The following is a 16,567-nucleotide window of genomic DNA, read 5'->3' on the forward strand; positions in this document are numbered from 1 at the left end:
AATTAAATCGATCAAAGTTAATTTTGATGTTAATGTTTAGATATCTAAAAGTATCATTTTAATTTAACTTTGAAAGTATAGCCTACTTCGACGGAAATTTAACATGGGAATGGCAAAACAATTCTTTATCCTGTATACTTGGATTAAAGAAACCACAGCAGGAGTCTTAAATTTAAAAGAAACTATCACCAATAAAAATAAATCGATTTTCATGTAGATTCCTGCATCTTTTCAATCAATTCTCCATCTCTAACTTCGAGATTTTGTTGCTTTTTTCTTCGAGAAAGGTTTCAACCAGGTTTCAATTCAGCAGTAAATTTGCGCTTTATCGTCACACTCGTTTTACGCACGTATTCCACGAATCCATCCCATTCATTTTCTCGTGTAACCAGCCAATCAGGGGCCGCGCGTAAACGGATTTCCGCGAATCACAGAACGGTGCTGCTCCGTCGCCAAGGCAACTTTTATGACGTCGCTACAATGTCCCGCCCAACAGCGCCTGTCTTCGATTCGTTTAGACGTTTACAGCCATTACAATACACAGAATTCATACAGAGCGTACCGCCGTTTGAGGAAGCCGGAATATTCACATCCTAATTTCAGTTTGAAATTACTTTCCATTATACTCGAGTTGGACTACAAACATTGTACATCTGCCCTTTTAAGCAGTCGTGTTTGTAAATATAGCAAGCGTTGCGTCGACGTGAGACGCTCCGGATTCCCAGGCGTATGACTGACTGAAGACACGCTCGCGGCATCCTGAACGTTTTTTCCGTATTCATTTGAACGTCTTTATTTCGATAACCAGGGACATTTAGATTTAAGAGACCCGCTTCGATTTAGATGGCAAGCTTCCCAGATTGTGTCAACGAAAATGAAATAGGTGAGTTTTCCTCCATATCTCCACTTTGCTTTCCATGGGGGAGGGTCTTAATATTTAGTTCTTTATTTCCGTGTGAGTCATCATATATATACTGTATATATGTAACGCTATAAATCGTGTACGTACATGCTGCTGTTTGTTTTAGTTGTCTCATGATTCCAGTGAGTTAAATCCACCATGTTATGACACCATCGTTAATGTTAAAAAATGCGGAACCCTGATATATGCATATGTGGCCATTAATAATGTGACGGTTAAAGATTGACAGTTATTTTGATCATTTATTAGTTGTTATGCTCGTGGTTGAGCTTCACGTTCACACCCAGCGCGCGTGCACACCTCCCCCACTGCCAGCAGCAGCTTTTTTTTTTTTTTTTTTTTTTTTTTTTTTTTTGCCAGCAGCAGCTTCTCCAGCTCCAGACCCACTGAATGACTCACCACACCAGTGAAACGCCTGCTGAACTACAGCTTTACGAAGTCGAGTGGTGTTAATAAACTTAAAAAAATCAGGGGAAACAACCGTCGTGTGTGTCACTGTCACTTGCATTTTTCATGTTGTAATATAACATTCAGGACATTTATATAGTAACTGGAATTTATTATTGAGGTAAAGTTGGTTTTATATTTACACATTCAGACTTTATCCTCAATTATATAATTTCAGAAACGTATTCTTTGCAAATACTAAATAGTGAAATCATATTAGCAGGCAGTGACTATCAGAGTACAACATTGTTTACAATCAAATAAATAGTGTTAATTTTGTTTTAAGTCATTCTTACATGTGATTTTAGACCCAATATTCAAAGTACCATGGTAAACAATATAGGCAGCATATCACAAGTTCTATAAAGAATATAAAACCAACTTTACCTAAATGTCTATAATTACTTAAATAAACGTACTGAGGTAATGTTACTAGTAGCCACTAGCAGGGTAGTGACTGATGGCAAAAAAAACTTTTCCATTGTTCCTGGTTAGAAATGAGGGATGTTTGTAAACTTTGTGTTGTACTAGTTTATGATGAGTAGCGTTAGCTGCTAGTGGAATTTAATTGTTGCATTGCTATTTTAAAGAAAAAATGTTGATATTACAAAAATAGATGTCCCGTAATGTACAGGATTTGCTTAATAACTCGTTAAAATGTTTTTTTAAGCCTCTGATGGATATATCTTTTTTTTAATTATTCAGAATGATACAGAACTTGAGGAAAGCTCTTTTTTTGACAAATAATAATAATAAACAAACATTTTTATTTTAAAAAAACTTTCATAAAAGGCAAGCTTACACTTCTGTAGCATTCTGTAATTTCATACACACATTTTTGCTGTTAAACTAACTTAATGTCCTTTGAGATTAGTTAAACATTTGATGTTCTAACATTTGCTAAGTTTTGTGCTTTCTGCTAAGATGTGCTTTCTGTTGCAACAGGTAAAGCTAAGTTCATCGGGGAACTCATACCTCCTGTTGCTCCCTTTGACCAGAAGTCTGGACGGGAGACATGGACTGTAGCTTTTGCACCTGATGGTTCCTACTTCGCTTGGTCTCAAGGACATCGGATTGTGAGACTTGTACCATGGAAAAAATGCTTAGCCAGCTTGTGAGTATACACACTGATCTCTTTGTTTCTCACTATGGTGAATTGTTATAATGCAACTTGTTTGTTGATGGACTGACAAAGGCAGTCTGTGCGTGTGCTGGTTGTCTGGTCTAGCCCTCTGGGCTTTTAAAGTGGTGCCCAGTTTGGGTTTGCTTTGCATTCAGAAGCACTGCATAGGTCAGCAGTCATCGTCTCACCTTACCATTTGGATAGGGAGACTGCAGTCCAGCATGCAGCCCTGCCAACCAGCCATTGTCCAATTCTGAATGTGAAATCCTCCAATGGCCTTTGGCTGCATGCCTCTAACTGAGCAACTTTTTGGTTGCTTGTTTTCTCTTCTCTTTGCCAGACATTAAACACAGTAGGTCTTGTTCTTCCCTGCAAGAGTTAGATATGTAGTAGTGATCTATAAAACATCTTATGTGCTCAATATATGTTTCTGCCTTTTTTTCCAATGAGTTCTATTGTATTGATATAGAATTTATTGACATGTTCATGCTAGTAGCTATTATAAAACTCCAAAAATATCACTGCAGCACAATCCAGGGTAAAAGTTTAACAGAGAAGTCGCAATAATTTCAAGCTAAACAAACTGTTTCTACATGCTATCTATAAAAGAAAGCATACTATTGTAAAACAATTTGCGCTCGTTGTACGTTAACGTGTAGTAACTTTGTTAGTAGTTGTACACACAAAGGTCATAATTTGGATTTAGAATGTGCTGGAACTTTCCTTAAAGGTGTAGCTCAGTAAATATATGAAAGTTCTGATGTCAACTACTCTAAAAGCAGGGATTTTAAAAGCAGTTAAACCAATCTCTTAATGTAATTTTAAATGCTAACATTTGATTTTTGAAGATGAGCAAGAAGTATTTGAGGTGAGAATTTAATAACAGAATGTTTATTTTGTGTGAACTATCCCTTTAAGGCAAAAGCAGAAGGAAGCTGTTGTGGCATTATAAGCTTCAGTAGACACGTGGCAGGGTTGATCTGTTTCACTTCTGCATGCTGTGTGTTGTATTGATGTTTCCAGAACCTCACAATCTGACTTTCATGACTCGATTTCATGACTTGTACAATTGGGCAAGTGTTGTTAAATGGGTCATAGTTGATTCAACACTTCAGTAATCTCTAAGGCAGGGCGTTAACTTGGTGTTTAAATATTACTAAGGGTTTTTTAAAGAGAGATTTAAATAGTTCTTTTGCTGTTTGTAATTTCTAAAGGTTAAAGCATGTTCATTATCTGTTTCCATCAAGCAGAGACATGATTCGGATGCCATTGTACAACATTAACTTTATTTTTGTCTCACTCTAGTTCTGTAAGGAAGGAAGATCGGTCGAGTGGTGCAGGTCCTCGAAGACTCTCTCGGCAGAACAGTGAGGGGAGTTTGCTGCCAGGCGAGCCCAGGGAGCACACCATTGACTGTGGTGACATTGTATGGGGTCTGGCCTTCGGCTCTTCTGTTCCTGAGAAGCAAAGTCGCTGTGTTAATATTGAATGGCACCGGTTCAAGTTCGGCCAGGACCAGCTCTTGCTGGCTACTGGCCTCAACAATGGCCGCATCAAAATCTGGGACGTATATACAGGTGAGGATCCTCTCAGGTGTCAGTCTGAGTCGGGCATCATAGACTAATTAAGTATCAAATGTGGCTACTGGAACATTAGCAGTTCAACTCCCGACCAGCTCTTAGAAGGCCTGCGGGTCATGTGGCATTACTATTTGTCTAGTTTACTGTTTACATAATCCTAGCAATTAATGTCATTAAATGGAGGTAGGTTAATGTGTTAATATTAATTAAGACAGTTCTATTAGTTTCTCTGCTAAATTAATGTGTTTTGTGAGTACACTCATGCCCGTTCCTGATTCAACATGCCAGGTTCCTGTTTTTTTTATTACCTAACAGATGCGTGTGCGCATGAGTGTTAGAGAGAGGGGAGGTGGTAGTTATATAAGCTGTTGACATGATCTTTAAGCCAAAACTTTTCACCAAGTTAATAATACTTATCATATTGCGTTTCAAATGTATATCTTGTATGCATCTACTGACAACTTTTATGTAGGTGATAAATAGTTTTTATTACGTGTATTTTATTACACATTAGAGAGGTGTGCTCTCCCTTTAACAATACATATTTCTGCTTTACAAAGCTTTAAACTACTTTACTGTTGGTTTCTCAGCCGCTAAGGTTCTGCTTTTTGCCTCTGAGTTTAATGATTTTAACAGCGCAACACTGTAAATCTGCTACTGTCCTGTTTGGACACTGCCATTGGTTCTTTTTAGGGGATGTTTTCTTCATCGAATGACTCCACCTCTCTTCTAACTGAAACCACAGTGCTATAAATTTATCCAGCACACATTCTCTTTCCAGGGTGTAAGACTTCTTTAGTCCTCTGCTTTTTTTAACATATCCTCTTAAAACTTGCTGGAAATCTGATAGCAGTGTATTGTAAAATATCTCAACAGGATTTGTGCCACATACCTGTCATCCAGTAAGCCTAAGTCACTGTAGGTTTTCACGCTTGACAGACTACAAATGAAGCTTGTTACTAAACCCCAATCATGTATCCAGAAATACATGTTTACATTATGTTACTGTACGTTTTAGTCACTGAATTGCAACTAATTATAGGGATTTAATGTTATTAGGGTGGCAGGTGTCTGAGGCTTTGCTTCTATATACCTCAAGGCAGTTCTTTTACAACAAGCGCTTGGGTGTATACAACTAAAAAAAGGTGGAATTTACAACTGAATATTTTTTTTCTATTTGATTCCCAAGTAGACCAAATATATTTAAAAGGTACAATTTAGCTACAAAAATGTTGTCGCTGATGCAAAATTGACACAGTTTGAATCGATTAAAATGGACTTTGTGCTGAAAACAATGTTTGATCTACAGTGGTTTGACTGAAACTGAAATTTTATCCTTGTATTTTGTGTATAGGAAAGCTTTTGCTGAATCTGATGGATCACACAGACATTGTGCGAGACCTGACGTTTGCCCCAGATGGGAGTTTAGTACTGGTCTCTGCCTCAAGAGACAAGACTCTTCGTGTGTGGGACCTCAAAGATGACGGTGAGGACCAACTGTCGGTTTGGTATTTGCTGCCACAACTTAAGTGTGTTGTATTGTTCATTAACATTCATAATTAACTAGATTATGTCAAACCACATGTTGAAAAGTTCTGTGCTGTAGAGTTACCTTGCACAGCAGCCTGCTTTGTTTTTAGCAACCATTTTATTTTTATTTTATCTCGATGGAGTTGAGCACACACACTCGCTCAAGCATGCACGTGCACACCCACTCAGATTCCTCCATATGGGGCAAAGTAGTTGAAAACAATAGGATGCCAAGCCCAAAGGAATATTTGCTGATGTTTTCTCTTTTTTTCTTGCAAGATCCTAGAACAAACTTGCTGTTGTAATCGAATCACATGAATCTTATTTATATTGTGGGAACTCAATGATAAAATGGAGCTCAATGTACTTTTTAACTAATCGTGCAAGAATGTTGGCCAGCGTTCAATTCCTCTGCGCTCAAAGTGGATACAAGCGGGACTTGAGAAGGAATTCAGCTACTAGCTTTTTGTTTCCTGCACTGCTTCATGTTTCCAAAGATGCATTTTCTATTTAGATTAACATTAAAATGCCTGAAGAATTTTGTGTATTTGATCATTATACATTTTTATCATAATAATAATAATAATAATACATGTTAATAGAAAATTTGTTAAAGTTATAGCTGCATTGCAACCTGATTTTACCAAGTACAACATGTTCCTTTATTAACAGCTATGTTGATCCTGGAACAACATTCAATCAGCCAATCAGATTAGTTAAGTTTGCAATCTTTTTGAAACCTATAGTTCCCTTTGAATTTTAGAAATGATTTACTGTACGGTTTGGGGTTATGTATTAAACAGGAATTTTAAACAGGAAACAGGAATTTTCAAACAGGAATGATGTTCCTGGATCAACAAATTATGTCTAACTCTCTAAAGTTAGGATGCGTCTTAATCGTTGCATTTTGTCTTAATAGGTAACATGGTGAAAGTACTCCGTGGCCATCAAAACTGGGTCTACTGCAGCGCTTTCTCACCTGATTCATCTGTCCTTTGTTCTGTAGGCGCTGGCAAAGCGGTATGTTTTTCAGTTCTTTCTTCCTGTTTGTTATCTGTTTGGTGTGCTGCTTTCTGTTGATAGTTCTGCTTTGACCAATCATTGAGTACTAAATGAATCTTTAGCTTAATGCTCAGTGCCATAACTATGCTTTTATAAACCTTGCCTGCAGTTTTGAGTTCTGGTTTGTTGTTCAAACATATGATTATTATGTGTATACATTGATTGAAATGCAAATGGAGCATGATTCTTCTCTACTGATGAAGCTAAACATATTGATAGCAGTCTTTATGCACAATGAAAAGTCTAGAAATGTTATCTGAATTAAAGTTTAGCTTTTCTTAAATATGCACACATAATATTATATCCACACATGAAATTAAATCTGATGTCAGGAATTTTACAAATGTTTCAAAGTTTGGTGTCAGTAAAATTTAAATTTGTATGTCTAATTAGAAAGGATCATTTCAATTTATGCAGATTATGCACAGTGACCAGTAAAGGCATTTAAAGTGTAGCAAAATCTTTGATTTCCATAAATTCTGGTCTGTCTTTGTTTCCTGAGCTCTGAGTGAGCTTATTATAATGATCACTATTCATGGTTCTTCTCATGGAGGATCATGTGACACTGAAGTAATGACTGCTAATACCATAAAAATTTCGGCCACTGAAACCTAATTTCCCAATACTTTTAAACCCCAAACTTTTTAAACTAATTATTTTAAATGACTATTTCACAATATTTATGTTTTTATAGAATGCTAATAATACACAAGAGACTTACTGACCCTAAACTTCTGAACTGTAGTTTTTCTGAGTGAAACTGTAGTTGTCACACTGGTTGTGTGTGAAAGCCCTTACGGCACAATAGGGAAAGTGTTCCAGACATCCCTATAAAAAATAGTTCTAGAGTCTTTCTGGCTCCCAAGTTAATTCTCCTCCCATGAGCAGGCTGCAGTGGTTGAACTGTACGGTTGTGTGTGTCCATAAGTGTCTTGCTTTCCCTGTCCCAGGTGATGGCAGAGCTGTGTGTTTGAGTGGTTTTGAGGGAAGCGCCGCGCTGACATATAGAGCAGCCGGTGCGGACCAAGTGGGGCACGGCTGCCATCGCGGCCCCCGTTGGACGCTCATGTGCCCGTGCCCACGCCCCAGGGGCTTCCATGCTCCTGCCCACAAGGGCTTCCTGTACGTAGGTTCTGCTCCATGTCTGTCTACCTCCCGTTGTCGCAGTTCTCACTTCTTTTACCTTATCTCTCAGAAGAGTTGACAGTGAGACCCCATTCCCTTACTACCCTTCCTTATCTCCTTTCCATCTCTATATACAGTAGCATTTCCATCATCTACACATTTACTCTAAAGCAGGAGCTCTAGGCATTGTGTACACCAGCCAGCCAGTAGAGCCCCCCTCCTTCCTATTAGTTTCTTAATTAACCAAACTCACAACACTCTTGAATCACAATGCTTAGTCACTGGTCGATTTATTTAATTATTTTCTGTACGTAATGCCCTAGTCAGACTCTTTTGTAATGGGGTTAGTGGTTGAGGGGGGTATTTGGAGCATTGTTGGCATGTGTGAGCAATGAAAGGGCTCCTTGTGCCTCAGCATGCTGCCTGCCGATCAGTAATGTCAGTCTAATGTGGAATTACTTGGATCAGGAAAACATGTTACGCAAATTTTCGTTCTGTTGCATCATGCATGAAGCCACCAGAAGCAAGATCTGTGGGGTTTTTCCATGCTGGTTGCATTTTCACTGTGAAAGCATATTTTGTTTTCCAAATGTGGATAACCCTATTTGTCGTTCTCAAAGGAGAGTTTGTTTCACCGGTGCTTTCACTGGAGTACTTTAGCAAGTAACAACATGCTTTCTTTCTTTTTTAAAGTACCACTTAATAATAGTAGCACTTTATTTAAAGCTGCAGTCATACACCTTACAGAAAGGCTATTCTGTAAAGATTTCTGGGTTAGCTTAACCTTGAGTTTTGGCAATGATCGTGCACCTTGAAGCCCTTTCAACTCACATTGCCAAGAAAATGGTGAATTAAACTTACATAGTAAGTTCCATTGTAGTTTCCCCACAAACACCGTAATGTTTAAATGGCAAATAGGTACAAAATAAATATGTATGGCATTTGCTCAAGTGCAATGTCTGTAGATTATATCAAATAAACAAGAATGTTTACGTGATATAAATAAACCATACAGGAGTTATGACTTTTTGGAACTTGAAAATATACAGTTAAGGTGTGGTCACATTAGCGAAATGTTATAGTCAAAAACGTCCTCTTGTCTATAGAGTAGTGTAGTTTGATGAAGACAGATTTGTCTGTCATTTTTATATTGCGCGGTATTGAGGAACCCTATCCAGAATAACATGTTTACTCTATCCCCCTTTTTTTAACTCCAATTTCAATATGATTATGTATGGCTGATATTTACACTCGCGTCAGACACTTTTAACGTAAAATAAAGCCCATAATCAGTACCTGAGAGACCATAAATCCCAGTTTATGTGCTGTTCTTTCAGAAGTGTCACAGCAGAAAGAGAAATTGTTCTAAAAATGGTATGTTTTGTTCAATGCTATCTCAGGGCAATTTGTAACTTTTTTTGATTTAGCGGCTAATTCGTATGATTTCGTTCGTACAATTTACTCCCCCCATCCCCCACCCCCACCCCCTCCTAGAGTTTAAGGGCGGGATTGGGTGCAGCACCTTTTTAAAATCGTATATTCTCAAACGAATCAACCACTAAACTGACAAAAACAAAAAATAGTTACGTTTCTCGAGATCTGGCTGGTTTTGTCATATATTACTGTTATGACTGGTCGTACAAAAAATGTGATCCAAAATAAAAATAAATCAGATGTTGCATTGTTGATGGTCAGGGTGACTTTTAATCAAGCACTTTTGTAACTATTCCCGTTTTTCTTTTGCAAAATCTGTGTGGGGAAGTCTAAAATCACATAGATTCATACTGATTCACACTGATTTAGGCCATAATATTTGGCCAAACGGCAAATGTGACCGCACCTTTTCACTTTCTAAACTGTAAATGGTTGTGCTGGAGCAAAAAAAGCCCTAGAAAGCTCGATGATTGATTTAGCAGATTTTGCAGTTGTGTAATGTGCCTGTGTTCTGTGTTTGCCAAAGGAGTCTACCTTTTGGCCATCAAATGTTCTCTTCTCTTGCAGTATCTCTTCGTAGGCCTCCACCGGCGCGGTGCAAGCCTATTGTAAACTCAAGTGAACTAAAACTGAAAGGGGATACCAGTGGAGTAACATTATGTTACCTTAAGTTACTACTTTGTATTTATTTTTATTTCCACATTTTGTAGTAATTCTTGGACAAATGTCTTGAATGTAATTTTTACATACATGTACACTAGTATTTCCATGCATTTGTAGCTACATTTTAATTGTAAGACTTCTTTCATGTATTAAAACTGCTAGCTGGTCTGTAGAGATTGATATTTGTGCAGTGTTGTGCATCTAAGCCTTGCTGTTACTTTGGCATGTGCTACTTTTTCTGGGTTTGGTTGTAGTGCTAAAGATTTTCCTAAAAAAATGACACTGAGCACATTTTAATCTTGCTGTTTAATTGGGATTAATTCTTTGTTTGAATTTCTTGTCTCTGTACTGTGGAGAAGCACAGTAGGCTATAACACCTATAACTCTTGCATTACAGGTCTTCCTGTGGGACATGGATAAATACACCCTGATCCGTAAGCTGGAGGGCCATCATAATGATGTTGTGTGCTGCGAGTTTTCTCCAGATGGGGCTTTACTGGCCACAGCCTCCTATGACACCCGCGTCATAGTTTGGGACCCGCATACAGCCACGGTTTTGCTCGAGCTGGGGTACGTGATTAGTTTTTCATTCTCTTTCCAAGCATTTCTGCCTAATGTGAGTTCATTAACAAGCTCCTCTTATCTCTTATCTTCCCTTCAGGCATCTCTTTCCTCCTCCCTCACCCATATTTGCTGGAGGGGCAAATGACCGATGGGTTCGCTCTGTTGCTTTTTGTCACGATGGTCGGCACATTGCCAGCGTCACTGATGACAGGTAAGAATTCAACTTTGATATTTTCCTGATGCAGTTAATAGCCTACTTTTTTAAGGGGTGAGGAATGTATGGGGAAGGAGTGTGTGATTTTTGGTTGCTGGGCCTCTTTCTTGGAAAGATCACATGCCTCTCATATGACATCCATTAATCACTATGAGGCACACAGTTTGCTTCAGCGCGCCTCCTGCCGATTCTGGGTGAAGGCGTTGCTCTTGTACACGAAACGTTTGTGCTCTACAAAATGGCAGAAGCGAAAGAAAGTTACATCACTACGCATTTGATTTTAACATTTTTACCTGCTAATAAAATCACACTACTGCTTTTACTAAAGCTTGATTTAGTATATTTAAAATACAGTAAAAAAACATTTAAGCTGCTTTTCATCATGCAGCCATTAGTGTTTAGTGTCACTTGATCTTTTAAAAGTCTTTCTAATATGATTTTTTGTGTAAATTAGAAAAATATATAATTATCATATAATATATAATAATTTATATATTATAATAATAATTCTGTGATTTAAATGAAACAAAATGCATTTACTTCAGTCATTTCCAATGTTAAAAATATATTTATTGTTACTTTAACAATTGAGTGTATCCTCTATTTTTTAAAGATGTTTTATTGACTTTAAAAATAAATAAATCTTACTGACCCCAAAACTTCTGAGGAGTAATAAAATAACTTTTTAAATCAATAAAATGTATGTACTTTTTTGTCCAATGTCATTTTATCCTTCGATTTAACTACTAAACCGTGCAGTACACTAGAAGAAAGCAAAGTGGTGATTTAAAAATAAATAAATCAACTTACATTTGAATATTTCAGGCTGGTGCGTTTCTGGAGTATCGATGAGAAGAGTCCTCAAGCCATCGGCCCTCTCACTAACGGCCTCTGTTGTGCCTTTTCTACTGACGGAAGTGTCTTATCTGCTGGGTATGATTCTTTTATTCTCTTGTTAAGTGGATAACATTGTTATTATAGGTGGGCATAGACAATTTTTTTAAATCTAGATTAATCTCACTGTAACCTTGAAATTTATCTAGATTAATCTGTAATAAAATGGCTCATTTGAATTCTGCCGAAGGTAATCAGAATATGTGTGCTACCCGAATAATTCCTAAAAGTAAGTCTTTGAGAACGGGTTTCTCAAGCCAGGTGGCACATTAGACCAGGGGCTTATCTCCTGTTTCCAAAATGAATCACAAACTGCTTGAGAAACTGTTCTATTATGATAATTGGTGATAAAAATAAATTATGTTCAATAAGATGTGTTTACTAACTGTTTATTCAGGAAAACATGAGTTTTGAACTGTAGGCCTACATGAGCTAGAAACAGCGAATTTATTTTTATTTATTTTTATTTATTTTTTTGATTACCATAATCCGACTAAAGTCATAACTGAACTAAACAGAAATGGAATTAAGATGTGGAGTATGCATATATTAGTGGCATTATTGAATTAAACACCGCGATCAAACTATTAACGTCACGTAGGACTTTTTGCATATTTTCCAACAAGATCCACACACGCGGCTGTTAGTAAATGACTGCACACAAACACACACACACATAGCAAAATGCAGAAGCTTTTAATATCAAGGTCAAAGTCATCATAGCTTGTGTAGAATAGACCCAGCTCCCAACCCAACTGTCAGAATAGATTAACGACGATAAGAGTCTCGCGTTAACGCAGCATGTTAACCCTGATAACGGCCCACCACTAATTGTTATATAAATGATGATGCCAAAAAAACTTGAGTTATTATTAACTTAATCCATAATCAAAAGTGCACTGACCTAGTTCTGCAGCTTTGTATATGAAATAAATCTGGATGAGTGGGCTGACTAAAATGCAGACTGTAAACACTCAAGTTTTCAGTCAGTGTACTGTTACTGTAAACTTAATTGTCCCTTTTGGAGCGATTTGTTCGGCAGCGTAATAGATTTACAACACGTATATCACACCACACTTAAGACAAACATTAAACAACATTAATAGTACTAAAAAACAGCACCCTCTTCCTTTAATCTGTTAGTCCTTGTCAAAGGGACCCTGTACCGAGATCCTGAGGGAAGGATTTGAAGTGAATCAAAACTTCTTTAACACCTGGCTTTCATACAAATAGGATAACCCTGGCATTTTTACCCCTAATACTTTGCTACAGGTATTTAAAACCTTAGACAGCAGTTCTTCTGTTTTACTCTTGAAGTAGCAAACCAACAAATCAACCTACCTCCATCAGTAGTTCTATCAATATTAAACTTCGCTAATTTACACAGACAATAAAGTTTTTCTATGTCTATGACCGGTCACTTAAACAGCAATATACAAACCTAAATTTGGCAGCTCTTCAGTTTACTCCAAACATTAGAATAAGTTACTTAAATCAAATGTCTTCTCTCAGGTCTCGGGATGGCAGTGTGCATTTCTGGGCTTCTCCACGCAGTATCGCCAGCCTCCAGCACCTGTGCCGAATGACCTTGCGGCGAGTCATGCCCACTCAGCAGGTTTACACGCTGCCCATTCCATTCTCCATGCAGGACTACCTGGCCTACAAAACGCTTTAACTCACAACACAAACCGCAGCACTCTCTCTTAAAGTTTGTTTCTGCTCATACAGACCAATAGATGACATTGAGGTCTGTTCTTTCTGTATTTATTTTTTGTATTATTTGGACAATATTCTTTCCTTATGCCCGTATCAGGTAGCGGCCTTCAGACAGCCTTAATATATCAGCGGACCACATTTTGTCCTTTTGATAATTTGCAAATATTTTTTTCCATCTGGCACAACTTGTATAGCACCTTATAGCTAGGTGAATGTGGTGCTTTTAGCTCCTCCGCTGAGTTTAAAGCGATGTGACGGGGGAATAATGTCTCCCCAATGTTCTGCAGTGTTTTTCTTTGTCTGTGCTGGCTGTGTGAAGGATTGAAGGGAAGATACAAAGTGAAAGCGTGTATGTGTGAGTGCGTGTGCTAGATTGAAGATAGGTTGGTAGTTCAGGGACACAGGCAGTGCCTCCCCTTTACGTGCCTCTTTAGACAAAATACACTCGCTTAACGCTGCTTCAGGAATGACCTTCAGTTCAACAACACAATCCTTATACTACAGTAACTCACACGGGCTATTTTCTTCAGAAATTGTATATTTTTTACATGTACAGAGATTTGTAAAGGCATGATTTTGTTGAGAGTGTGTGTGTGTGTATATAAATATGTATGTTTGTATAAATATTATAAGTATATATATATATATGTAGCTTCATTTTTTCCAGCGCTTTTATCCATGGCTGTATTAACAATTTAGCTCTTCTTGTGCGATGATTGGGTGTAGCAGAATTGCACAACAGGTTGCTTTGTGGAGAAACTGGCAGCCAGTTTAATGATGTATTCCAGTAGCAAAACCACATTGGATTTCTAATTCCGAACAATTACCACCAACTTTGCTGTATGGCACTGTAACAGTGCTTGCGACGCATTGCATTGTCCTAGTTTTTTCCCACAGTTTTTCCCCACAGTTCACTCTTGTGCTCGATGTTGGCTATGTGCAATTTAACAGCCAACTTGGTTTGCAACTTGGTTTCATTTGGGCATGTCTCATCTACCTCTCATTTTGGAGAACTGATAATATTGATGGATTATTGGAAGAAAAGCATCACGATTCTGTTTATTAATCCATTTATACGTTAATTTGACCATTGCCTGTCAGCTTAAAGCAATCACGTAGTCTTATTAATGTGCACTGTAAAACATTTCACATCGGTTACGCTTACAAACTCAAGTTCACCAGCTGCATAGAAAATGTGAGTCAACTCAACTCATAAAAAACTCACAGCAAAGCTCAACATCTTGAGTTCTTGAATCTCTGTAAATTGAGTAGACTCACATTTTCAGGGCAGCTGGTAAGTTTAACCAATGTGAAACGTTTTACAGTGTGGGAATCTGAAGTGGCATGTTGATCTAGTCATGCAGTCAAAGAGTCTTGGCAATAAAAACTAAATGTGTTGATGAAGCTGATGCCAAAGATCCCCGCTTATTGATGAGATTGGCGCAGTCGGGGTTCTCTTTCCCTCTTCCTCCATTTATGGCGAAAACTTGAAAGTCTTTTGTATTCGTAAGTCTGCTGTTATACTGTATGAAGAATGCTGATGTGCAACAGAGTTGTTTTCAGATCACTTTACGTGAAGTAGAAGGATGCATTGATGGACCAGGAAGTTGTTAGAATGTTGTGGTAGTGTTTTTCAGTCGCGTTATAGAGATGTTTGGAAATTAGTCAAATTGTCCAGCTGTTTCAGACAAGAATACCTTATGCTGTTCTCAGTTCGTCAACAGGAAAAAGTCATCTTGCAAGAATGTACTTTTTTTCTCTCCTCCAAAGTTTGGGGTTTCTGTTTGTTTGTTTTGATTGTCAAAATAAAGTATTTTAATTCATTTCATTGCCTTGAAGCATTTTTTATAAGACTTTCTTGCGCATTTTATGTAAAAATGTGTATATTTAATACAAAATAACATTAAAAAAAGTAAATGTTTGATAATTTTCTTTAAAGGGAAAGCTGATTAGTTAGTAATCTTTGGCAATGTTCATTGTCACATGATGCTTCAGAAGTCATTTTGATGCTGATTTGGTGCTAAATAATAATTTTTTAGTGCTGGGTAAAGAATAATTGCAATTAATCTTCCAAAATAGAATAGTTTTTTTTTAACGCGTGTGTGTTTGTGTGTGTGTGTGCGTGCACTCTGTGTTTACTTTGTATATATCAGGGTGTCCGCGAGGTCATTTTAAAGTCTTAAAATATCTTAAATTTCAAACAATTCTCAATTTTTCCAAAAATTCCTCAAATTTTAGGCCTTAAAAAATGTTAAATTCACTTAAAGATTTAGTTGTAGGTCTTAAATCATGTTAAACAGGTCTTAATTATCCTATGTCCAAGTAAAGCTACCCAGTCACCAATAATTCATCTCAAAACCTTTTTTAATAGATGTATTTGTTTTTATTGCAGAGATACAAATCACAATACAGACATACAGCAAATTCTCCTAAAGAAAACTATAGCAACACATCCCTTTACAAGATCTCCCATAAGTAACCAGGCCATTAGAAAAAAATCCTTAGTGTTTAGCCCTGTATAGGTCGAAACTTTCATTCATAATGGTCTTAAAGTCTTAAATTTGACTTAAAGAAACCTGCTGAAACCCTGATCTATAAATACACACAAGCATGTGTTTCAGAAAAAAGTTTATCTGTTTCTAGATATAAATTGTATATGATACAAATTATATCTTAATTTGAATATCTATGTAACAAGTTTTGCATAGTTTAGTTTTTATGGACATGACTGTATATACATAACACATATACATAATAAATATATAAAATACTCCACCTATATTATGTCAAAACAAACTTTTATTTTGGATGTGATTAATCGCAGCAGCACTAATATTTGTATTTTCTGCTAAAACCGTTGTGCTGTTTTTCAAGATTATTTTAAAAGTTTAATGTGTGTACTGTCATATCAGAGCGAAAATGTGTATACTTACCATGACTTACACTTGCTAAGATGGCATTCACCGTAACAATAGTTTATATACCAAAAAATCTTTGCCATATTTAGAACAAGAATCTTTTGAGAACCTATTAAAAGTCTATTTAGGAATCACAATGCACTAACAATGATAATAAAATATTTTTAAATAAATACATTTATTCAAATCAAATTTACATCGCAGTGTAAATCTTTAGAATTTATCATCTGATATTTTTTTCCCCATTTGTCAGCATGATTTTAATCATTTGAAATGACTTGTAAAGCTTTTAAAGTAAAAAAAAGATATATTAATAAGGCTGAATGACCATGTAACATCCTTTGCACACATCTTGTATATCACATCAAAATAGGA

General features: G+C 36.9%; 1 protein-coding gene across 1 annotated transcript; it reads left to right on the forward strand.

The window, feature by feature from the left end:
• Positions 1 to 519: 519 nt before the first annotated feature.
• Positions 520 to 15,097, forward strand: wsb1 (WD repeat and SOCS box containing 1). The gene is made up of 9 exons (XM_056474454.1): positions 520 to 883; positions 2,315 to 2,483; positions 3,798 to 4,069; positions 5,427 to 5,558; positions 6,522 to 6,622; positions 10,284 to 10,456; positions 10,548 to 10,661; positions 11,490 to 11,597; positions 13,071 to 15,097. Exons 1-9 carry the CDS (start codon positions 844 to 846, stop codon positions 13,231 to 13,233), a joined length of 1,272 nt encoding a protein of 423 aa, XP_056330429.1. The 5' UTR covers positions 520 to 843; the 3' UTR covers positions 13,234 to 15,097.
• Positions 15,098 to 16,567: the final 1,470 nt, after the last annotated feature.

The sequence above is a fragment of the Danio aesculapii genome, chromosome 15, assembly GCF_903798145.1.
Source record: "Danio aesculapii chromosome 15, fDanAes4.1, whole genome shotgun sequence".
Classification (NCBI taxonomy): Eukaryota; Metazoa; Chordata; class Actinopteri; order Cypriniformes; family Danionidae; genus Danio; species Danio aesculapii.

What these genes read in the sequence shown, in the direction of transcription:
- wsb1 (XM_056474454.1), top strand. Translation starts at nt 844, where the DNA reads ATGGCAAGCTTCCCAGATTGTGTCAACGAAAATGAAATAG. An exon ending in CTGTAGGCGCTGGCAAAGCG is followed by an intron (nt 6,623 to 10,283) that starts GTATGTTTTTCA and finishes CTTGCATTACAG; the next exon opens with GTCTTCCTGTGGGACATGGA. An exon ending in GCCAGCGTCACTGATGACAG is followed by an intron (nt 10,662 to 11,489) that starts GTAAGAATTCAA and finishes TGAATATTTCAG; the next exon opens with GCTGGTGCGTTTCTGGAGTA.